At 38.2% G+C, this 27,848-nt stretch overlaps 1 protein-coding gene across 1 annotated transcript; it reads right to left on the bottom strand.

Moving 5' to 3' along the window:
* Window positions 1-7: 7 nt before the first annotated feature.
* Window positions 8-27,848, bottom strand: dapp1 (dual adaptor of phosphotyrosine and 3-phosphoinositides). The gene is made up of 9 exons (XM_041812449.1): window positions 27,700-27,848; window positions 26,531-26,653; window positions 26,243-26,376; window positions 11,507-11,637; window positions 9,727-9,774; window positions 9,511-9,573; window positions 9,298-9,383; window positions 4,403-4,490; window positions 8-274 (listed from the first exon to the last, which is right to left on the bottom strand). Exons 1-9 carry the CDS (start codon window positions 27,756-27,758, stop codon window positions 251-253), a joined length of 756 nt encoding a protein of 251 aa, XP_041668383.1. The 5' UTR covers window positions 27,759-27,848; the 3' UTR covers window positions 8-250.

The following is a 27,848-nucleotide window of genomic DNA, read 5'->3' as shown; positions in this document are numbered from 1 at the left end:
GATGAGCTGCAAGTTTTGGGCAATAAAAATGAATAATAGCATTTATTTTTGTGACAATACCTAATAAATAATGTCAAAGGAAAACAGTGGCATCACATCTGAGCTGTCTGCCTTCAGTCAGCACTCAGAGAAAAGAGTGGGAGTGTAGTTTCTGCGTGTTTGGTCTTCACTGCTGACCGCCGCTCCTCTTCGCTGTTGGTCCAGCTCAGGTCATGTCGTCTGGAAAGGTGGAGCTGTCCATCTCCAGCAGTCATCGACCTTTTCTGATCTGTGACTGGAAGCATAAAGATATATTTATGTTAACACGAAAGCCCTTTTTCAGTAATAAGGTCAGTGTTACACAAGTCTGATGACATGACCCAGTTCTAGTGTCTTCCTCCCTCAGACACACGTGTCATTGAGTGTTGTAACAACAAACTTCCCTCAGCCTGTCCCGTCTTTTCTGAACCTCTGGGGATTTCCAAGAATGTGTCTGCTGCATTTTATCAACAGTGTTAGCTTTCTTTGCCAAGTTATGACATGGAGTGAATGAGGAAGCAGTTTCAGTTATGGGTACGTGTCCTACTTCCTGTCAGTGCTGCGTGATCAACAGTGGAGAATGAAAGAAGCAAATCTAAATAAGCGCTAAAATGATGCAGATGCAGTTGTTATCATACTTCTATAATAATGACATAAAAGGAGGAGTTACAAGGATGAAGCTGTAATTTAAGTCCATGTTTTCCTGGTGTGTAGTTTTCAGAGAAACACTGGAAGAACGGCTGCCGGCTCTGAAATGATCGATTATTCTGGCCTTGATCACAGAACTGTTCATTTTTGGCAGCTATTATAAAATTAGTCTTAGTTTTAGTCTTTAGAATCAAAATGACTTCTAGTTTTAGTCACATTTTAGACATTTTTAACCTTTAGAGTTAATATTAATATTAATCTAAAACACACTTAATGCATTATCAATGCCTGAATTGATTCAAAACACTGATAAAAATACAGGCATCTCTCATACAGGGGCATCTCAAAAAATGAGAATATCATGAAAAAGTTAATTTTATGCTGTGATTTAATTTAAGAAGGGAAACGTCCATTATTCTAGATTTATCTCATACAGAGTGAAATATCTGAAGACTTGTGCGTTTTAATCTTGATGATTACGGCTTTCACAAATCAAAAGTCAACTATCTCTAAATATCAGAAAATTACAAAAGACAAAAAGGATTAATAACAGAAATGTTGACCTGGAAAATTCTGCTCATTTATGCTCTCAGTAACTGTTCAAAGTGACGTGGCGTGGAGGCGATCAGTCCATGGCACTGCTGGGGGGTTATAAGTCCAGGTTCTCTGATAGCAGCCTTCAGCCGGTCTGGATTGTTGAGTCTGGGGTCTTTCAGTTTCCAGAGATCCTCTATGGGGTTCAGGTCAGACCAGTTGGCTGGCCAGTCAAACCCAGTAACACCGGGGTCAGTAAACCGGGTTCTGGTGGTTCTGGCTTCACTGTGGGACGGTGGAAAAGAGATCAGGATCTCCATAGATCAGATAGATCCATAGAACAGATGGGAGCATGAAAGGCTCTAAAATCTCCTGGTAGACCGCTCATGGGACTCTGGACTTTAGAGCTCAGTGGACCAACGGCAGCAGATGACATGGACCTCAAACCATCACTGACTGTGGAGACTGGAAACACTGGACTTCAGATTCAGAGTCTCTCAGATCTTCCTCCAGACTCTGGGACCTGGATTTCCAAATGTAATGCAAACTGACTTTGGTCAGTACTTTGCATGACTGAGCAGCGTTCTTTTTCTCCTTAGACGCTTAAAACAGCACACTTGTAGTCCACTTCCTGGACCCGTCTGTGTGGGGGGTCCTGATCCTCTGACTCCAGTCTCAGTCCTGGAGAAGCCCCCCTAAGTTCTTGAATGTGTTTTGTTTGCTGGTCCTCTGAAGGCTGGGCTCTTCCCTGCTGCTCGTTCCTTTCCTCACCACACTTTCCCCTTCAGTCATCTTCCCATGAATCTGCTCTGATCCAGGACTGAGAGGAAAGCCTGTTCCAGCAGGGACCCTCTGTGGCTTACCCTCCTCAACCTCTGTCCTCCAGAGTCAGCGGTTCAACCAGCAGTCACCCCCGTGGTTCTAGTTGTAGTGAGAGAAATAGCTGACAAGAAACTGGACTTATCCACAATATCCTAATATTTTCAGATAGTGGTTTTGATTTTTGTGAGCTCTTAGCTGTAACCATCAAGATTTAAACAAAGAAAGGTCTGGAATATTTCCCTTTGTATGAGGTGAATCTAGAAAATACAGAAGTTTCACTTCCTGAATCTATATTTGAGCATCAACAGTTCGATAGCCTGTTACCACTGAACCTGCATACCTGCAGAATGTTCCAGGTGTTCTGGGGGATTTTTGCCTTTATTCAGATAGGACAGCTGAACAGAGACAGGAAATATGGGGCAGGAGGAAGACATGCACCAAACCACTGTTGCCAAGTCTGCTTATTTAAAGCGACTTCGGGCTTGTTTTTCTGTAAAGTTGCTTATAAATATTGGTAGTCGCAGGTCGCGTTGTTTTTTTTGGGCTTGTTTCTAAAGTGTAGTTGCTTATTTGGGCTCGTTCCCAGGTCAGATGTTTTCGATGTGTCATTTAAACGTGGGATAGTTTGTCTTGACTGTTCCCTCTGCCCCCCCCACCCCCCCACCCCACACACACACACACACACACAGGAGACAGCAGTTTTTTCCCACCTGCATCCTGCTTCTATTGGGGCTTTTCCATTACATGGCTCGGCTCAGCTCGACTTGGTTTGACTCGGCAGCCCAGGGCAGCAGGGGTTTGCTTTTCCACCACAGCCCAGCTGACTGTTTGAGGGCGTGTCTAGAGCTGATGACATAGTATTTTGAGCCCTCCTCAATCTCTCTACTCTGTCTGATCTAAATGACTTTACATCATTTTAAAGCAAAAATCAAACTGTAGACCGACAGCGCTGCAAGCTGCTCTTTTAACTGTCTCTCACTCTCTCCCCGCCTCTCTTTCCTCTCTCTCTATCCACGTTTAGTAAATAAACAATAATTCAAACTCATCGTCAAAAGGAGAGAATTTTGCTGCTTACAAGTTAAAGAACAGTCTCCTAATTATTGGTTTGTGGGTCTCTAAAGAGCAGAAAATGAACACAATCATAGTTTTGGATTGGGCAGTAATGCTTTAATAGCGCCAGTTAATGAATTAAAGACAGACTCCATCATGGGCGAAATGTTTCAAACAACATCTCCAGCATTTTATTTTTTAAAAGTCTAAAATTGTCCATAAGAGGGGGGCAGGGTCAGACTTTGGTTATTAGTAGGTGCAGACAAGGGTGTATTCCTGGTCCTTCCTGATTTCACTCGTCAGTGAGAATCTGTGCGTCTATCTGACCGTAGTACCAGCAGGAATATCTCAAGTTTTGGTCTTGTGTATAAATATAGAAGTCATACAGTGAATGCTGACACTGCTGTAACAGTTAAGGACAGCTGACCCTGATGGCAACGAGTACTAACCAATCAGAGGCAGAGCAGGGCAATCTGTTGTTTTTCTGTTAAGGAAAACGTCAGTGACGTTTAAATGAAAAGCGCGACTGATGGTGGACTGTGGGAGAGGTTTTTTTGAGCAACAATGCCCGGGACAAAGTGCAAAGTCCTGTAACTAAAACAAAAAAGGAAGATGAGTGCATAAAAGCAATAATAAAGAATCTGTGAGTTCAGGATGATATTTATTTGTGTGCGAATTTTAATTATCAGAGGTTTCCTGTGTATATAATGTACTTGGTACACCAGTCTATATTTGATATAATGTGAAAAGGTGGTTGAAGTACATCTTGGGGTCATTCTCCTGAAGCTCAGGGGGGAGAAGAATAAACTGTAATGTGACAGTTTACAATCCATCTCCATGGATTTTTCTCTCCCTGGAACCTGGGGGGGGGGCTCTGTAGCAGAAGTGGCTTGTTTTGGGCTTGTTTTCACAGGCCTGGTTGCTTATTTGTCTCGGGAGATCTGGCAACACTGCACCAAACACCAGTGTCTCCCAGTATGGGTGGCGGAGCCAAACTGGTTCCCAGTCCAGCTGTTTCTAAGCTTTCACAGCTTTCCCAGTCCTTTCTCATCCATGTCCTAACTTTTTTCCAAGATTATTTTTCTGCTTTTATTCCTTTATTGAAAGAGGGAGAGTAGGAAAGAGGGATGTGAAAAGAAGACACAGGCTGGACTTGAACCCGGGCGCCAACGGTCGTCGGGTGTGATCTTTAACTCTTTCTAAACTTCATCCATACACACTGAAGGCATTCCATCAGAGAGTGGGTTTGTAATTCTAATTCTTTTCCTGATATTAAAAAAAATGTCTTAGTTATTGCCTTGGTTTGTGAAACACTGAGTGAGAGACTCACCAGTTTCCACCTCAGGATCTTGATCCACTCGTCCGCCTCCACCCCCGTCTTTGCACAGAGATAAAACGTCCTCTCAGGAAACACCAGGCTGTGGACGGAGAGAGGAAGGAAGACTAGTTCATCATCCTTTACTCTCTAGTTTTCATAACTTCAGTCAAACTTTAAAAAACAGACACTCTTCTTAGCTAGCTGCTGACTCTATGAGCCCGTCTAGAACACCATGACAAACACAGACCGTCCTGACCTGTAACAGAGATGGATCGAGGACTTTGTCCAGACTTTAATGAGAACTTCATCTCTCATCTTATGGGTCATTTACAAAAACCAGAGCTACAGCCTGGTGGTTTTATGAGGCATAAAAACCTCCAAACTTTAGTTTCATAATCTGGATCCACTTTAGATTCAGACTTTAGACTCAGAGGAGAGAATGAACACTGAAGTTTTGCATTAACTCTACTTCCTGTTTAACCAGCAGCGAAAAGAACCTCAGCACTCATCTTCACTTCCTTATAACTCAGATAAAATCAGTGTACTTTCATGAAACTTGCTGGAAATTATTCAATAATAACAGTATTTTACTGAAATAAAGAGTCAAAGCAGTGGATAATACGTGGTAATGTTGTTTTAGACCGTTATTACCTGGATGCCTGCGCTAAATAATATTCTTTTAGACAAATGTCCAACAGTAACCTCTGACCTGCATATTCAGCCGTGGTTATATCCTGTTGTGGGCGGTTCTAAATCTATCAGATGCCAAACAAAGCCATCAAAAACAGACAGAAAGTTGATCCAAGCCATTAACCAGGAGACTGACCTGTACTAGTGTTTTTTATTCTTTCATATAACATTTTTACTTGTTTGTGTATCCTGAAAACAATAACTGAAAATACATTTCTATAAAAGTAATACTCAGACTGATACATTTATATATATGAGTATTAATCAGACTGATACATTTATATATGGGTATAACTCAGACTGATACATTTATATATGGGTATTAATCAGACTGATACATTTATATATGGGTATTAATCAGACTGATACATTTATATATGGGTATTAATCAGACTGATACATTTATATATGGGTATTAATCAGACTGATACATTTATATATGGGTATTAATCAGACTGATACATTTATATATGGGTATTAATCAGACTGATACATTTATATATGGGTATTAATCAGACTGATACATTTATATATGAGTATTAATCAGACTGATACATTTATATATGGGTATTAATCAGACTGATACATTTATATATGGGTATTAATCAGACTGATACATTTATATATGGGTATTAATCAGACTGATACATTTATATATGGGTATTAATCAGACTGATACATTTATATATGAGTATTCATCAGACTGATACATTTATATATGGGTATTAATCAGACTGATACATTTATATATGAGTATTAATCAGACTGATACATTTATATATGAGTATTAATCAGACTGATACATTTATATATGAGTATTAATCAGACTGATACATTTATATATGAGTATTCATCAGACTGATACATTTATATATGAGTATTAATCAGACTGATACATTTATATATGAGTATTAATCAGACTGATACATTTATATATGAGTATTAATCAGACTGATACATTAATATATATGAGTATTAATCAGACTGATACATTTATATATGAGTATTAATCAGACTGATACATTTATATATGAGTATTCATCAGACTGATACATTTATATATGAGTATTAATCAGACTGATACATTTATATATGAGTATTAATCAGACTGATACATTTATATATGAGTATTAATCAGACTGATACATTTATATATGAGTATTAATCAGACTGATACATTTATATATGAGTATTAATCAGACTGATACATTTATATATGGGTATAACTCAGACGGAAACGATCCATGGCCAAAGCTTCAGAGAAGCATCTTTAGTATTTCATAAAGAACACATTTTACAACCACAACTCCAAAATAATTGGGGCACTGTGTAGATTGTAAATTAAAACAATGATTTATTTATATATTTTAGACATTTCTATATTTTAATTTCACATATTTAACTTCAATGAAAAATTAACAAACATATTACATGTTGAAACTGAGACATCTTGACCAGTTCCTGAAAATATTAGCTCATTTTGAATTTGATGGCAGCAACACAACTCAAAAAAGTAGGGACGGGGTCATGTTTACCATTGTGCAGCATCCCCTCTTCTTTAACAACAGTCTGTGAACGTCTGAGGTGATAATACCTGGGAGAGGAATGTTGTCCCATTCTTGGACAGCTGGGTGGTCTGTGGTCTAAAGAGGAAAGTGACCGTCCAGTTTGGTTACCAAAAAGAATTTCAGATTTTGATTCTTTTGCCCACAGAACAGTTTTCCATGTTGCCTCAGTCATTTTAGATGAGCGTGGGCCAAAGAAGATGGCAGTGTTCACATACAGCTTCTTCTTTGCATGATTCAGTCTAAACCTGCATTTATGGAGGTGAACTGTGTTGACGATGGTTTCTGGCCCAATGATCAGGAGCATCCAGCACTGACCTTCAGCCTTGTGTTCTCAGAGACTTCTCCAGATTCTCCGAATGATTTATGACATCATGGACTGTGGATGGAGGGATATTCAAAGTCTTTGAAGTTTTATATTGAGGAACATTTTTCTGAAATGTTTCCACAGTTTTTAGAAGACTGATGAACTTCTGCCCATCTTTACTTCTGAGAAACTCTGCCTCTCTAAGATGTTCCTTTTATACCCACTGAATGGCCAACAGTGGTCTGAAGACAAAACCACGCCCAGCACCATCAGAGGTTGGGAACAGGCCCAGTTTGGGCTGCTGGGACATTTTTGACATGGTCAGTGAGCTAATGCAGCTTCACAGAGACAGACAGACTGGTGACGGGCTCTTTACAGCCCCCAACAGTGCACTTCTGTATTTTATGCAGATGAAATGGTTTTGATGACGATACATTTCAGACGGGTTATTTTTGAAAACAAAGACAGGAAACTCTAAATTCATGTTTCATTCTGGCTAAATTCAGGTGAGCTGAAACCTTGATACTGCAGACACCTGCTGATATTTATCAAAGGTGAGGAGGAGGAGGACATTCTGAGAACCAGCCAGCTCTTCCTGTTCGTCCTGATGAACAGCTGTGCTGGCAGCAGCTGCTTGGTTTCAGTGGTTTTGACCTCTTTTAAGCTTCTGCTGCCTTTCAGCTTGAGCTAACTTCTCCTTCCCTCCTGTTTCCTTCAGCTGTTTAACTAATCTGACTTCTCTTTTTTAAAATGACAAATGTCACGTTCTGCTGCCATGCAGAAGTACAGCAGCCACAAAAACAGCCACTCTGTCGTCTGATTGCTGCGTTGTGAAAGAGTAGACACAGATGACTCCACTGATTGTCTGACACACTGGCTTTTCAGAAATTGTACCAACAATGAACAGTGAAATGCCTTCTTTATCGTATTACATTTACAGTTATCTGTGTGTTTGTTGGATCAATTCTTTGTTTACAGCATGAATGATTCCTGACAGCATTTTTAATGAATGATCTGATTACTGCCAGACCTGTTGAATCAAGAAATCACTAAACAGAACCAGTCTGACAAAGTGAACTAGACTTCAAGATCTCAAAAAGCAACACATCATGCCGCCATCTAAAGAAATTCTAAAAACAGATGAAAAACAAACTCAGTGACATCTCTCAGTCTTTAAAGGGTTACAAAACCATTTAGAAGATTTTGGGACTCCATCCAATCATGGTGAGAGCCATTATCCACAAATGGAGAAAACTTTGAGGAGTGGCTGGCCTATCAAAATTATTTAGAGCACGCTGACGACCAATCCAGGAGGTCACAAAAGAACCCAGGACCACATCCAAAGACCTGCAGGCCTCACAGGTCAGACTTCATGATTCAACAATAAGAATGAGACTACGCAAAAATGGCATCCACGGGAGTTATGAGACTGAACCCACACCTGACCAAAGCAAACACAAAGACGTGCTTGGAGAGAAATTCAGTGGATTAACACGACGAAGATGAACTTTTTGGAAAGTTAAATCTGGCATAAATCTAACACAGCATTTTATTGAAGACCATCACATCAGCATTCAAACATGGTGATGGTAGTGTGATGGTCTGGACCAGGACCTCGACCACTAAAACCATGAATTCTGCTCTCTTCCATAAAATCCTGAAAAGAAAGGTCCCACCATCACTTCATGGCCTCTGGCTCGAGCACTCTTGGGTTCTGGAGCAGGATGATGATCCAGAACAGAGCAACAAGTCCACCTCTGAATGGCTTTAAAAAAGTTTTGGAAGTTTTCATAAAATGCTGCAATAATTTTTGTGTTAAGTAGTATTGACAGGTTTCCAGAAATGCACAAAGGCCTTTAAGTTTACAGTAGAGCCACTTTGTATAAGTACCTCTAACTTCTGGAAAATGAAAGACTTTTATGTTGACAGCAGTACCATTAATTCTTCATTTTTGTGTTCTTATGCTATTTAATGTTTGTGTTTTTAATTGAGAAATACACCCTTCATAACTACCATTACTCTCTGCATTTTCATTCATAACCAAACAAATCGTCACGTAATACCATTTATGTATTCTACTGTAATTGTTGTATTGTCCAGTATGATCACAAATGGACATTATTCCTATTGATGCAATACTTGTGTGCATGAGACTTCTGCAGCCACAAATGGACGGCCACACACTGGCTTCATTTTTCAACATTGCAGGGCTGCTGCTCAGCTATTGGAGGTTTTTTGTAAGTGGATTGCATAAACATGAGCAATGTGGTTTATAAGCTTCCACCTTCCTTCATGTAAATCAAAAACCGGACCCCCTTTCACTGAAGATGCTGCCCGATACTTACCAGAAACAGTTGACTCTGTCCTGAGAATAATCAAACTGGACTGCTGAACAGGATCTTAGATCCAGGATTTTAATGGGCTCCTCACACTGAAACACAAATATGTGAGGAAGAGTTTACCATAAGTGACTAGTGGAAGCTGAAAGTCATCATCAAATCTGCTCTGTTTGTAGTTTAAAACAGCACATGAAGCCAACATGCCAAAGGCAGACTCACCATTTTTTCTTTGAAATATTTGAGTTCATATCTGTTGAGTGTGAACCACCTCTGCTTCCAGTTCTGCCAAAGAATAAAAAATAAAAAAGGTTTCAGAGAGCAGGTAAATTTGAAAGTTTAGCTCAGAGTCAGATGGGAGACCACATGATTCAGAAACAGATCAAATCTACCATCACAGAAACAGGTGATTAGTGGTGTATGCAGCTCTCCTCTCACCTTCACTATGGCTCCCTGTTTCACCAGATAGCCTTCCTTCGTGCCGAGCTGGAACAACAAGCTCTGTGTTAACCGTCAGATCATTACATGATGTTTAAATGGTCGACTTTGGAGCAGGTTAAAATCTGTTTAAATGGGTGTTCTTAGGGGAAAAAAGCAATTATTAGAACAAAAGGGTGCATAGGCGACTTTGGGATTCCATCCAACCACAGTGAGAGCCATTATCCACAAATGGAGAAAACTTGGAACAGTGGCAAACCTCCCCAGGAGTGAATTCTACCAAAATTACTCCAAAATGCATCCACAACTCATCCAGGAGGTTACAGAGGAAGCCAGAAAAACCTGCAGACCTGCAGGCAGTGTGATGGTCTGGGACTGCTTTGTTGCTTCAGGATCTGGACCACTGTCCGTAATTGATGGAACCACAAATCCTGTTGTCTACCAGAAAATCCTGGAGAATGTCAAGCTGTCATTTTGTGACCTCAAGCTCAACACACTTGTGTTACACAGCAGGACACACCACACACACCAGCAAGTCCTCCTCTGAATGGCTTCAAAAACCAAATGAATGTTTTGGAGTGGCCTTGTAAAAGTCCAAATTAAATCCAATTTAGATGCTGTTGCCTGACCTCTGACAGGCTGTCCATGCTGGAAAACCCTCGAATGTGGCTGAATGAAAACGATTCGGCACAGAAGAGTTCCTCCTCAGGGATGAGAAAGACTCATCCTTTGCCTTTCCTCTGTTTAGAAATGCTTCGGTTTTTTTTTTTTTGGGGGGGGGGGCTGAATCAAACATTTTATTGTCAAAAATATTCAAGTAGCCAGTTTTCTTGGTCCATGCATTAAACAAGTCTATTTGCAGGATTTTTAGAAATGTCAACGGAGGATTTGAATGGGAAATTTACTTCTGGAACCAGAACCGTCACTGTAGAGCTTTACAGCGTTAAACAAGCAGCCACTGGTATGGTCTGAGTTTATTGTGTGTTGATTTTTGTTTTGGTCTAGAAAGATTCTGTGGTGCTTTGGTTTTCATTTTCCTGTTTTCTCCCTTGCAGTGCAGGCTGTGGCTGGGGGGGCGTGGCTGTGGCTGGGGGGGGGGCGTGGCTGGGGCTGGGGGCGTGGCTGACCTACTTTCTTGCTGAGTGCAGCGGGGCACACCTGATGGCACTCTCCAATCAGCTCACCTCTCCATAAAGACCGGCTCAGCCTCCACTACTCTGCCAGATAATTCCATCTTGTTCAGTAGTGCCAGTCTCTGTTTCTCCAGGTGAAAGTTTTCCTAGTATTTTGTTACCAAACTATCCGTTCTGATCATCTTTTCTTTTGTGTTTGTCCAGATCGGTGCCTCGCTGCCTCATTGTGCTCCAGGCTTCAGGACTGTGGTCAGCCAGCCTCCAGCAGCCACAGCCTGCAGGGGTTTTCTAGTATTGTGCATTCTCTTTCTGTGTCTCTAGAGAGGCAATAAAAGAAACTTTTTGAACTGTTAAAAGTGTCCTGCTTCTCTGGGTCCAGCTGAACACTCAGGCTGTAACAGCCACACTCACATCTACGGTCAATTTAGAGTCACCAGCTAACCTACAACCATGTCTTTGACTGTGGTAGGAAGCTACATGGTGAAAACTCGGCGGAGCTGACCCCTGCCCCCCCATGCATCCTATGTTTAAATACCCATGTTTTCTATATACAGAATTATTTTCTAGCTCAATAAACACTGATCCAAAGGTGGAACTGGTATTTTTCTCTATTGGCGGTCAGTGGGTGAAGCAGGAAGGTGTCATACCGACGGTGCAGTTGGCACCAGGTCGTTTTCTGTGCGGCCCGTCTGTATCGCCGTGTGAACTCGTACAGACTCGTAGATGGACGGCTCCTCCACACGCCACGGGTAAGGACACTTCAGCACGATGAGAGTTCCTGGTAAAACAGCAGACAGGATTAAGGAAGTGAACAACATCATACAAGGAGACTTTAGTACATTTAACTGGAGAAAATCAAACTTAACATTTACTACAGTTCCTAGGAGTCTAATTATCTAAAATATGTGTCATATGAGGAGGTGCACAATAGTGGATTTCTGAAGATATCCAATATGGCAATATTTAAGGTCTCATGCAAAAATCACTTTTTCAGGCTTTTCTAACAAAAATATGTACCCCTGTCCACAATCCCCTCAAGAATCAGAAAGATCCGCTCCTCTCTTTCTCCACCTTTAAGAAAAGGTGTGCTGAAACAAGCTTTTTAGATAGAGCCACATTCAATAAGCCACATCCATTCCCTGAGAGGGCGGAGTCATGGGCAAGGTCAGACAGCTCATTAACATTTAAAGCCACAGACATGGAAACGGCAACAAACTTCACAGGCTCTGAGAACCATATAAATTTGTCTTAAAGGGTTAAATATGTCCCCTTTAACATTCCACTGTAGCTGACACCAGTGTGGACATGGTATCAGAGAAGCACCCGCGGCGCCACTATTGGGCCCGGGTGGGCCTGGGCCCACCCATTTTAGGCCTGGGCCCACCCATTTTAGGCTCGGGCCCGCCCATTTTGATCCAGGCCCATACTAATTTTGGACACAGCATTAGTTTTCACTCTAGCTGTTCATCCAATAAGAAGCCTGAGGAAAGCTTTGAGTGAAAGCTTCTCAGCCAATCAGAGGATTGTACCCCACGTGAGGACTCTTAAGCCTACAGGCCCACAGGCTGCATCGTCACCAGCAAGTGATCCAATGAAATGAATGATAATGGTGCGCTAGCTTTTCAAGCAGCAAGCTCAACGAGACTGACACAGACGGTAACTTTAGCTCTAGAAACGCTCCGAGGAGCAGGAGGAGGAAACTCCCGCCATTTTAAGTAAAGTTACGAGAGACGAGTTTCCGTCCAGCTCAGCCGCCCTCTCCCCATCATGTCCTCGTAGCCACCCCCACACACTAGCAAGGCAAGTAACAGGCTAATGTGATCATTAGTTTCTAGCTGTCTGTATGCTGAGTTTCCGTTAGCCGGTCATTGGCCAGTAAAAAGGGCGGAAGTCCGGCAGTAAACATGCCAATGACCAGATTAGTAAATACTAAATACTTCCATATTATATATTGTGTAACCTAGAAGATATGTTGCGAGAATGCTTTAATATAAACTAAAAGCTGCCTAATCTAACTACATCTACTGTCCTGCGGTGCTGGGGTTGTTTATTTCCTCAGATGGCAAGCACATGGCTAATTATGTATGCACGATGAAGTCAAAGCAAACCGACCTCTCTGCGCATGCTCAGTACTGCTGGAGACTCTGCAGGAAAAGTTTGACCAGAGCTTTCTCGTAAGGCAGAATTTTAATCTAAGTGAAGTTTTCCTGGTTATCCAAAGGCTTAATATCATCAGCGGTATGGGGGGGTTTTGTGCCATCGCTGCGAGTAATGAAGAGGCTGAAACAAAGGGGACTATACCTGAGCGTCGTTAACACCGATGCAGCAGCAGCGAGAGAGAGGCCTACGCCGGCTAACTAGCAGAAGTAGTCTTGGATAAGCCGTTAATGAGAGGAGGTTTGGACCGGACTATCTGCTGTGGAGCTCTTGTCTTTTCGGGACCAGTCCAAATAAACCAGGATGGTTGGATTTACTGCTTTATTGGAGGTTACAGTGATATCATCATAGGGACTGATATTAGCAACTGACGGTAAGACTCATTTTTCATTTGAAATGTAGAGTTCTAACGCAGAGTCCTGTTAACAGAGCGCTATTTTCTATGTGCTTGGATGCTTCGTTGTTGTCGGTGAAGGATGGTATTTGGCTTTTGTAAGCTGCTTCGTTATGACAGCGACCAGCTTAGATGTGCCAACAGGCTAACAGTGGTTATGTGAAGCTAACTGTTGTTGTTTATGAGTTTAACGTGGGCGTAGATTGTGTAACTGACTGCATGTGTAAGAAAAACGCGCAGCTTTCATTTTAATACTTTAAACCATGTACACAAAGAAAAATTAGAGAAAGTCTTTGTGCAGTAGTGTCTTGGGTTAACCATGTGTAGGTGTCTACCAGTCTGTAATAACAGGGTAATAATTACTCAGGTTTACTGTTGGCTTGGTTTCTACTGTCTCAGTTTTGGGTCAGGTCTGGAAAGAAAATGTCTTCAGTCCCGTTTAGCGCAGACTTTTATGTATCCGTGTATCACAGAATATTAGATTTATGCATTTTGCTGCTGTTAATGCAGCAAAATAATGTTAAAGCAAATGTCTGGTAGTTGTTCTAAATGGTCAGAATTCTTGAAGACTGCCGGTCATTTTGACCAGGGACAAAAAAGTCTAGCGGAAACGCTGCTGTTTGCACAATTTCTGGGGTGAAAATAATATTGGTAGTAGGCAGAGGTGACTTATGATAGCGTTATGGTGTATGTTTTTGTCTGCTTGAGCACTGAGCTGAGGACAGCGACTCAAGAGCCACACAGGTATGCTACAGAGTCACTGTCCTCAGTACCGCAGAAAAGCGCTGAAACAGAGATGAAGGGGAACACTATTTTTGGCTTATTTTAACTGGCCCAACTAGTTTTCTGGAGGCCCACCCACAATTAAAATCCTGGCGCCGCTAGTGCAGAGAAGTTGTACAAAAATAAAACTTCAGACCTGAAAATGTGATTAAAGGTTTAAAGATGAAGAAACAAACTTAATTCTTTACAACGCTCCGGAAAATTTCAAAGTGAAATATTTAGCGAAGTAGCATTAGGTACAACAAACTACTACATCTACAACTACATCTACAACATCTACATCTACAACTACATCTACAACTACTACATCTACAACTACATCTACATCTACTACATCTACAACAACATCTACAACTACTACATCTACAACTACATCTACAACTACTACATCTACATCTACAACTACTACAGCTAAAACTGCTACATCTACATGTACATCTACAACTACAACTACATCTACATCTACTACATCTACAACTACATCTACAACTACATCAGCTACAACTGCTACATCTACATGTACATCTACAACTACATCTACAACTACAACTACATCTACAACTACTACATCTACAACTACATCTACATCTGCTACATCTACAACTACATCTACAACTACATCTAAAACTACATCTACAACTACATCTACATCTACTACATCTACAACAACATCTACAACTACTACATCTACAACTACATCTACAACTACTACATCTACATCTACAACTACTACAGCTAAAACTGCTACATCTACATGTACATCTACAACTACAACTACATCTACATCTACTACATCTACAACTACATCTAAAACTACATCTACAACTACATCTACATCTACTACATCTACAACAACATCTACAACTACTACATCTACAACTACATCTACAACTACTACATCTACATCTACAACTACTACAGCTAAAACTGCTACATCTACATGTACATCTACAACTACAACTACATCTACATCTACTACATCTACAACTACATCTACAACTACATCAGCTACAACTGCTACATCTACATGTACATCTACAACTACATCTACAACTACAACTACATCTACAACTACTACATCTACAACTACATCTACATCTACTACATCTACAACTACATCTACAACTACATCTAAAACTACATCTACAACTACATCTACATCAACAACTACATCTACAACTACATCTACAACTACTACATCTACAACTACATCTACATCTACATCTACAAGTACATCTACAACTACATCTTCATCTACTACATCTACAACTACATCTACAACTACTACATCTACAACTACATCTACAACTACGTCTACATCTACAAGTACATCTACAACTACATCTACAACTACAACTACATCTACAACTACATCTACATCTACAACTACATCTACAACTACAACTACATCTACAACTACAACTACATCTACAACTACATCTACAACTACATCTACATCTACAACTTCATCTACAACTACAACTACATCTACCACTACAACTACATCTACAACTACAACTACATCTACAACTACATCTACAAGTACAACTAAATTTACAACTACAACTACATCTACAACTACATCTACATCTACAATTACATCTACAACTACAACTACATCTACATCTACAACTACATCTACAACTACATCTACAACTACATCTACATCTACAACTACAACTACATCTAAAACTACATCTACACCGACAACTACATCTACAACTACATCTACATCTACAACTACATCTACAACTACATCTACATCTACAACTACAACTACATCTACATCTACAACTAAATCTATATCTAAAACTACATGTACAACTACAACTACATGTACAACTACATCTACATCTAAAACTACATGTACAACTACAACTACATCTACATCTAAAACTACATGTACAACTACAACTACATCTACAACTACTACATCTACAACTACATCTACAACTACATCTACAACTACAACTACATCTACAACTACTTCATCTACAACTACATCTACAACCACATCTACTACATCTACAACTACATCTACATCTACTACATCTACAACTACAACTACATCTACAACTACATCTACATCTACATCTATATCTACAACTACATCTACATCTACTACATCTACAACTACATCTACAACAACAACTACATCTACAACTACTTCATCTACAACTACATCTACATCTACAACTACATCTACAACTACATCTACTACATCTACAACTACATCTACATCTACTACATCTACAACTACAACTACATCTACATCTACATCTACAACTACATCTACAACTACATCTACTACATCTACAACTACAACTACATCTACATCTACTACATCTACAACTACATCAACATCTACATCTACAACTACTTCATCTACAACTACATCAACATCTACATCTACAACTACATCTACAACTACATCTACTACATCTACAACTACATCTACATCTACTACATCTACAACTACATCTCCAACTACATCTACATCTACTACATCTACAACTACATGTACATCTACAACTACAACTACATCTACAACTACAACTACATCTATAACTACATCTACATGTACATCTACAACTACATCTACATCTACAACTACATCTACATCTACAACAACTACATCTACAACTACATCTACATCTACAACTACATCTACAACTACATCTACTACATCTACATCTACATCTACAACAACTACAACTACAACTACATCTACAACTACTTCATCTACAACTACATCTACAACTACATCTACATCTACAACTACATCTACATCTACAACTACATCTACAACTACATCTACATCTACATCTACTACATTTACGACTACTACATCTACAGCTACCACGTCTACATCTATAACTACTACATCTACAACAACACCTACATCTACTACATCTCCAACTACATCTACATCTACATCTACATCTACAACTACATCTACAACTACATCTACATCTACATCTACTACATCTACAACTACATCTACTACATCTACAACTACATCTACATCTACAACTACATCTACATCTACAACAACTACATCTACATCTACTTCATCTACAACTACATCTACAACTACTTCATCTACAACTACATCTACAACTACATCTACATCTACATCTACAACTACATCTACATCTACAACTACATCTACAACTACATCTACATCTACATCTACTACATTTACAACTACTACATCTGCAGCTACCACGTCTACATCTATAACTACTACATCTACAACAACACCTACATCTACTACATCTCCAACTACATCTACAACTACATCTACAACTACATCTACATCTACTACATCTACAACTACATCTACTACATCTACAACTACATCTACATCTACTACATCTACAACTACATCTTCTACATCTACAACTACATCTACATCTACTACATCTACAACTACATCTACATCTACTACATCTACAACTACATCTACTACATCTACAACTACATCTACATCTACATCTACTACATCTACAACTTCATCTACTACATCTACAACTACATCTACATCTACTACATCTACAACTACATCTACATCTACAACTACATCTACAACTACATCTACATCTACAACTACATCTACATCTACATCTACTACATTTACAACTACTACATCTACAGCTACCACGTCTACATCTATAACTTCTACATCTACAACAACACCTACATCTACTACATCTCCAACTACATCTACATCTACAACTACATCTACAACTACATCTACATCTACATCTACTACATCTACAACTACATCTACTACATCTACTACATCTACAACTACATCTACATCTACAACTACATCTACATCTACAACAACTACATCTACAACTACATCTACTTCATCTACAACTACATCTACAACTACTTCATCTACAACTACATCTACAACTCCATCTACATCTACAACTACAACTACATCTACAACTACATCTACATCTACATCTACTACATTTACAACTACTTTATCTACAGCTACCACGTCTACATCTATAACTACTACATCTACAACTACATCTACATCTACAACTACATCTACAACTACATCTACATCTACATCTACAACTACATCTACAACTACTACATCTACAACTACATCTACTACATCTACAACTACATCTACATCTACTACATCTACAACTACATCTTCTACATCTACAACTACATCTACATCTACTACATCTACACCTACATCTACACCTAGATCTACATCTCCACCTACAACGACACCTACATCTACATCTACACCTACATCTACATCTACACCTACACCTACATCTACACCTACATCTACAACTACACCTACATCTACACCTACATCTACACCTACACCTACACCTACATCTACACCTACACCTACAACTACACCTACATCTACATCTACACCTACACCTACAACTACACCTACATCTACACCTACACCTACATCTACACCTACACCTACATCTACACCTACACCTACATCTACATCTACACCTACATCTACAACTACACCTACATCTACAGCTACCACGTCTACATCTATAACTTCTACATCTACAACAACACCTACATCTACTACATCTCCAACTACATCTACATCTACATCTACATCTACAACTACATCTACAACTACATCTACATCTACATCTACATCTACTACATCTACTACATCTACAACTACATCTACATCTACAACTACATCTACATCTACAACAACTACATCTACAACTACATCTACATCTACTTCATCTACAACTACATCTACAACTACTTCATCTACAACTACATCTACAACTCCATCTACATCTACAACTACAACTACATCTACAACTACATCTACATCTACAACATTTACAACTACTACATCTACAGCTACCACGTCTACATCTATAACTACTACATCCACAACTACATCTACATCTACAACTACATCTACAACTACATCTACATCTACATCTACAACTACATCTACAACTACATCTACATCTACTACATCTACAACTACATCTACTACATCTACAACTACATCTACATCTACTACATCTACAACTACATCTTCTACATCTACAACTACATCTACATCTACTACATCTACAACTACATCTACTACATCTACAACTACATCTACATCCACTACATCTACAACTACATCTACGACTACATCTACAACTACATCTACATCTACTACATCTACAAGTACATCTACAACTACATCTTCATCTACTACATCTACAACTACATCTACAACTACTACATCTACAACTACATCTACAACTACGTCTACATCTACAACTACATCTACAACTACATCTACAACTACAACTAGATCTACATCTACAACTACAACTACATCTACAACTACATCTACAACTACATCTACAACTACAACTACATCTACAACTACATCTACCACTACAACTACATCTACAACTACAACTACATCTACAACTACATCTACAAGTACAACTACATCTACAACTACAACTACATCTACAACTACATCTACATCTACTACATCTACAACTACATCTACTACATCTACAACTACATCTACATCTACATCTACTACATCTACAACTACATCTACTACATCTACAACTACATCTACATCTTCTACATCTACAACTACATCTACATCTACAACTACATCTACAACTACATCTACATCTACAACTACATCTACATCTACAACTACATCTACAACTACATCTACATCTACACCTACAACTACATCTACATCTACAACTACATCTACAACTACATCTACATCTACATCTACTACATTTACAACTACTACATCTACAGCTACCACGTCTACATCTATAACTTCTACATCTACAACAACATCTACATCTACTACATCTCCAACTACATCTACATCTACATCTACATCTACAACTACATCTACAACTACATCTACATCTACATCTACTACATCTACAACTACATCTACTACATCTACAACTACATCTACATCTACAACTACATCTACATCTACAACAACTACATCTACAACTACATCTACATCTACTTCATCTACAACTACATCTACAACTACTTCATCTACAACTACATCTACAACTCCATCTACATCTACAACTACAACTACATCTACAACTACATCTACATCTACAACATTTACAACTACTACATCTACAGCTACCACGTCTACATCTATAACTACTACATCCACAACTACATCTACATCTACAACTACATCTACAACTACATCTACATCTACATCTACAACTACATCTACAACTACATCTACATCTACTACATCTACAACTACATCTACTACATCTACAACTACATCTACATCTACTACATCTACAACTACATCTTCTACATCTACAACTACATCTACATCTACTACATCTACAACTACATCTACTACATCTACAACTACATCTACATCCACTACATCTACAACTACATCTACGACTACATCTACAACTACATCTACATCTACTACATCTACAAGTACATCTACAACTACATCTTCATCTACTACATCTACAACTACATCTACAACTACTACATCTACAACTACATCTACAACTACGTCTACATCTACAACTACATCTACAACTACATCTACAACTACAACTAGATCTACATCTACAACTACAACTACATCTACAACTACATCTACAACTACAACTACATCTACAACTACAACTACATCTACCACTACAACTACATCTACAACTACAACTACATCTACAACTACATCTACAAGTACAACTACATCTACAACTACAACTACATCTACAACTACATCTACATCTACAATTACATCTACAACTACAACTACATCTACATCTACAACTACATCTACAACTACATCTACAACTACATCTACATCTACAACTACAACTACATCTAAAACTACATCTACACCGACAACTACATCTACAACTACATCTACATCTACAACTACATCTACAACTACATCTAAATCTACAACTACATCTACATCTACAACTACATCTATATCTAAAACTACATGTACAACTACAACTACATCTACAACTACATCTACATCTAAAACTACATGTACAACTACAACTACATCTACAACTACATCTACATCTTAAACTACATGTACAACTACAACTACATCTACAACTACTACATCTACAACTACATCTACAACTACATCTACATCTACAACTACATCTACAACTACAACTACATCTACAACTACTTCATCTACAACTACATCTACAACTACATCTACTACATCTACAACTACATCTACATCTAATACATCTACAACTACAACTACATCTACAACTACATCTACATCTACATCTATATCTACAACTACATCTACATCTACTACATCTACAACTACATCTACAACAACAACTACATCTACAACTACTTCATCTACAACTACATCTACATCTACAACTACATCTACAACTACATCTACATCTACAACTACATCTACAACTACATCTAAATCTACAACTACATCTACATCTACAACTACATCTATATCTAAAACTACATGTACAACTACAACTACATCTACAACTACATCTACATCTAAAACTACATGTACAACTACAACTACATCTACAACTACATCTACATCTTAAACTACATGTACAATTACAACTACATCTACAACTACTACATCTACAACTACATCTACAACTACATCTACAACTACATCTACAACTACAACTACATCTACAACTACTTCATCTACAACTACATCTACAACTACATCTACTACATCTACAACTACATCTACATCTAATACATCTACAACTACAACTACATCTACAACTACATCTACATCTACATCTATATCTACAACTACATCTACATCTACTACATCTACAACTACATCTACAACAACAACTACATCTACAACTACTTCATCTACAACTACATCTACATCTACAACTACATCTACAACTACATCTACTACATCTTCAACTACATCTACATCTACTACATCTATAACTACATCTACATCTACAACTACAACTACATCTACAACTACATCTACTACATCTACAACTACAACTAAATCTACAAATACATCTACATCTACTACATCTACAACTACATCAACATCTACATATACAACTACTTCATCTACAACTACATCAACATCTACATCTACAACTACATCTACTACATCTACAACTACATCTACATCTACTACATCTACAACTACATCTCCAACTACATCTACAGCTACTACATCTACAACTACATGTACATCTACAACTACAACTACATCTACATCTAAAACTACATGTACAACTACAACTACATCTACAACTACATCTACATCTTAAACTACATGTACAACTACAACTACATCTACAACTACTACATCTACAACTACATCTACATCTACATCTACAACTACATCTACAACTACAACTACATCTACAACTAGTTCATCTACAACTACATCTACAACTACATCTACTACATCTACAACTACATCTACATCTACTACATCTACAACTACATCTACAACTACATCTACATCTACATCTATATCTACAACTACATCTACATCTACTACATCTACAACTACATCTACAACAACAACTACATCTACAACTACTTCATCTACAACTACATCTACATCTACAACTACATCTACAACTACATCTACTACATCTTCAACTACATCTACATCTACTACATCTATAACTACAACTACATCTACATCTACAACTACAACTACATCTACAACTACATCTACTACATCTACAACTACAACTAAATCTACAACTACATCTACATCTACTACATCTACAACTACATCAACATCTACATATACAACTACTTCATCTACAACTACATCAACATCTACATCTACAACTACATCTACTACATCTACAACTACATCTACATCTACTACATCTACAACTACATCTCCAACTACATCTACAGCTACTACATCTACAACTACATGTACATCTACAACTACAACTACATCTACATCTAAAACTACATGTACAACTACAACTACATCTACAACTACATCTACATCTTAAACTACATGTACAACTACAACTACATCTACAACTACTACATCTACAACTACATCTACATCTACATCTACAACTACATCTACAACTACAACTACATCTACAACTACTTCATCTACAACTACATCTACAACTACATCTACTACATCTACAACTACATCTACATCTACTACATCTACAACTACATCTACAACTACATCTACATCTACATCTATATCTACAACTACATCTACATCTACTACATCTACAACTACATCTACAACAACAACTACATCTACAACTACTTCATCTACAACTACATCTACATCTACAACTACATCTACAACTACATCTACTACATCTACAACTACATCTACATCTACTACATCTATAACTACAACTACATCTACATCTACAACTACAACTACATCTACAACTACATCTACTACATCTACAACTACAACTACATCTACAACTACATCTACATCTACTACATCTACAACTACATCTACTACATCTACATCTACAACAACTACATCTACAACTACATCTACATCTACTACATCTACAACTACATCTACTACATCTACATCTACAACAACTACATCTACAACTACATCTACAACTACTTCATCTACAACTACATCTACAACTACATCTACATCTACAACTACATCTACAACTACATCTACATCTACATCTACATCTACTACATTTACGACTTCTACAGCTACCACGTCTACATCTATAACTACTACATCTACAACAACATCTACATCTTCTACATCTACAACTACATCTACATCTACAACTACATCTACATCTACATCTCCAACTACATCTACATCTACATCTACAACTACATCTACATCTACATCTACTACATTTACAACTACATCTACTACATCTACAACTACATCTACAACAACTACATCTACAACTACATCTACATCTACTTCATCTACAACTACATCTACAACTACTTCATCTACAACTACATCTACAACTACATCTACAACTACATCTACATCTACAACTACAACTACATCTACAACTACATCTACATCTACTACATTTACAACTACTACATCTACAGCTACCACGTCTACATCTATAACTACTACATCTACAACAACACCTACATCTACTACATCTCCATCTACATCTACATCTACATCTACAACTACATCTACAACTACATCTACTACATCTACAACTACATCTACATCTACTACATCTACAACTACATCTACTACATCTACAACTACATCTACATCTACTACATCTACAACTACATCTACTACATCTACAACTACATCTACATCTACAACTACAACTACATCTACATCTACTACATTTACAACTACTACATCTACAGCTACAACGTCTACATCTATAACTACTACATCTACAACAACACCTACATCTACTACATCTCCAACTACATCTACATCTACAACTACATCTACAACTACATCTACATCTACTACATCTACAACTACATCTACTACATCTACAACTACATCTACATCTACTACATCTACAACTACATCTTCTACATCTACAACTACATCTACATCTACTACATCTACAACTACATCTACATCTACTACATCTACAACTACATCTACTACATCTACAACTACATCTACATCTACTACATCTACAACTACATCTACTACATCTACAACTACATCTACATCTACTACATCTACAACTACATCTACTACATCTACAACTTCATCTACATCTACAACTACATCTACAACTACATCTACATCTACAACTACATCTACATCTACATCTACAACTACATCTACAACTACATCTACATCTACAACTACATCTACAACTACATCTACATCTACTACATCTACAACTACATCTACTACATCTACAACTACATCTACATCTACATCTACAACTACATCTACATCTACAACTACATCTACATCTACATCTACTACATTTATAACTACTACATCTACAGCTACCACGTCTATATCTATAACTTCTACATCTACAACAACACCTACATCTACTACATCTCCAACTACATCTACATCTACTACATCTACAACTACATCTACTACATCTACAACTAAATCTACTACATCTACAACTACATCTACATCTACAACTACATCTACAACAACTACATCTACAACTACATCTACATCTACAACTACATCTACATCTACAACTACATCTACATCTACAACTACATCTACAGCTACTACATCTACAACATCATAGACGTGTATAAAAAGTCCTTTCTAAATGACAGTTTAATCTTTTATCTTTGGATTAAAGCATCTGCTAAATGGCATTGTGACATTGTAACAGTGTAATCCCCTTATTATATAATATTGTTTTATTTTTAACAATTTTGAATAAGCCTTTAATTCATAAGTAGGGGGGATGCCCTCCACAGACTCTGCCATCTTGGATTCCTGCATGTCTCTCCAGTTCCACAGAAGGGAACAAACCCCAAATAGAAATGAAGGTATTAGCAGACAGTAAATAGTAGTCTAATCTGATACTCTACAGCTCTCTTAAATATTACTGATTCCTGCTAGGAAACTGGAAAGAATCAGAAAAAAATTGTTTAACCACAAGTGAACAACATGATGGCCATTCCTGGCCTTTGGGATAAAATGAGAGCTATGTGGCTAGCATCGGCCAGCTGCTCCTTGTGTTTTTTTAAAAACTGGATACCAATTCAGGCTGAAAACTAAAGCACTCTGAGATTTTGTATCACAGTATTGCAACCTGATTCTGGACTTGCTCATAATCAAACCCTCCACTTTTAATCCTTGAAACAAAAACATTAGAGCCTGCTTGGCTAGTACCCGGCTCCATCTTGTTCACACCACCTTCCAACAAATGAAACCTCTGAAACATTTCCATCAACAGGATTTCTACTGGGATTAAATAAGCATATTATGCTCAGAATGGATGTTTGATTTAGACCAGAGAAAGGCTATAATCCGTCTCCTTTAATGGATTCCTGTTGTGGGTACCTGTGTCGCTGCCCAGCAGAGGCTGGTTTGCAAAGTGGTTGACGAAGTCCTGAAGTGTTGCAAACTCATTAAAGCCAAACACGTAGCTGTTGTCTCTGCGTGTCACGTGAAAATGCTTGACAGAGTCCTTTGCCCTGTGTGACAAATTTACAATACATGATGATTCAGAGACATTTAAATGAAAATCAGCATTGTTCTTTATTTCTATCAGCACTCTCTGATCACAGAGTGAGTCGAATGACGATATTCAGATTTATATCTCATTCAGCATTAAAAGTGTAGACTGACCTGACTGATAAGGCGAAGCAGCTCAGGCCTTCGTTACTGTTTCTGAGGAGATAACTTCCATCAGTCCCGTTGGACAGCAGGAGGGCCTCTGCAGCGTGGCGTGACAGGTCATAGTGGTACCACCTTCAGTGAAATAAAGACGTCTCATGTCAGTTCCTCTATTCAGATAAAGTCTTCATAGATAGAAAGACAGGATTTATATGAAATGCCTCATACCTGAGAAAAACCTAAAACATTAAATTAATGCTACTGTAGCACTGTGAATAATTCCACAAGCCATCACGGGCCATGATTTACACTTTTTAACAACTCTGATTGAGTAAATAATGCAGGTAATGCATTCTTAGTAGTTTCCAGCAGTCTGCAGAGGCTATTTCCTCGTCAAAACGTTCCAACCAACCCAAACCTGGTCTTATCCAAAAACCACCAAAAGTGCTTGTGGCTGGGTTTCTGTATGGTGGCCAGGTCTGCCCAGTGATGTAGTGCAGAGTATACAAAGTACACCCACTTATTTTTCAGTCTTGTTAGGATTAACCCACTCCTAAATTCCTAGGACGATGATAACAAAAACAAACCAGAGTTCACTAATGCATTGCTTTGCAACACATTGGACAAAATCTGCTCTTCTTAATTTCATTGTTATCTCACTCCCTGAAGCAGCAGAAGTTAAGTGTTGATGTGTAATTACGAGAGGCCCATTTCTCAGTGAACTCAGGATGCAGAATGGTCCACCATGCTCTATTATAACAGACCAGTGTTAATCATTAATATTATAACAGACCAGTGTTAATCATTAATATTATATATAACCAGTGTTAATCATTAATATTACAATAGACCAGTGTTAATCATTAATATTATATATAACCAGTGTTAATCATTAATATTATAACAGACCAGTGTTAAAAAAAAAAAACGTTTGCTTTCTGTTAGAACAGTGATCCCACAGACAGATGTTTAATCCAGCTCTCAGTAAGTTAGAGTGACCCACCCAGAGATGGTGAAGTCTTGTTCCTACATAATGAATGTACCAGGGTATTTTAGCAGTCTGGTAGCACTGGAGCCTTTGACTCGTTGGTTTCTGCCTTTCTCTCTGCAGCAGCTGACTGGTAGGAGACATTCTTCCATAAATCTATTAATATTAGTCTCATTAATCCACATATTCTTACCCCAGAGTCTCTAACTCATCGCTGGAGTCTTCAGTAGAAACATCGCTGTAGAAACTCATCTCTGCAGGACCAGCCGGAGTTTTCTGTGAAGCAGCGACGCAGAAGTGAAAGCTGCCAGTGTGTCAGACACGCCTCAGAGGAAGTATTTA

Source organism: Cheilinus undulatus, linkage group 18 (genome assembly GCF_018320785.1).
Source record: "Cheilinus undulatus linkage group 18, ASM1832078v1, whole genome shotgun sequence".
Taxonomy (NCBI): Eukaryota; Metazoa; Chordata; class Actinopteri; order Labriformes; family Labridae; genus Cheilinus; species Cheilinus undulatus.
The sequence above is the reverse complement of the archived record's forward strand: the minus strand, read 5'-3'. Positions and strand labels throughout refer to the sequence as shown.

Excerpts from the sequence above, each read along its gene's own strand:
- dapp1 (XM_041812449.1), bottom strand. The coding sequence starts at position 27,758 with ATGAGTTTCTACAGCGATGTTTCTACTGAAGACTCCAGCGATGAGTTA. Across the intron at positions 26,654-27,699 it reads GATGAGTTAGAGACTCTGGG|GTGGTACCACTATGACCTGT; the intron begins GTAAGAATATGT and ends ATTTCACTGAAG. Across the intron at positions 9,775-11,506 it reads TGGTGCCAACTGCACCGTCG|CTCGGCACGAAGGAAGGCTA; the intron begins GTATGACACCTT and ends TTGTTGTTCCAG.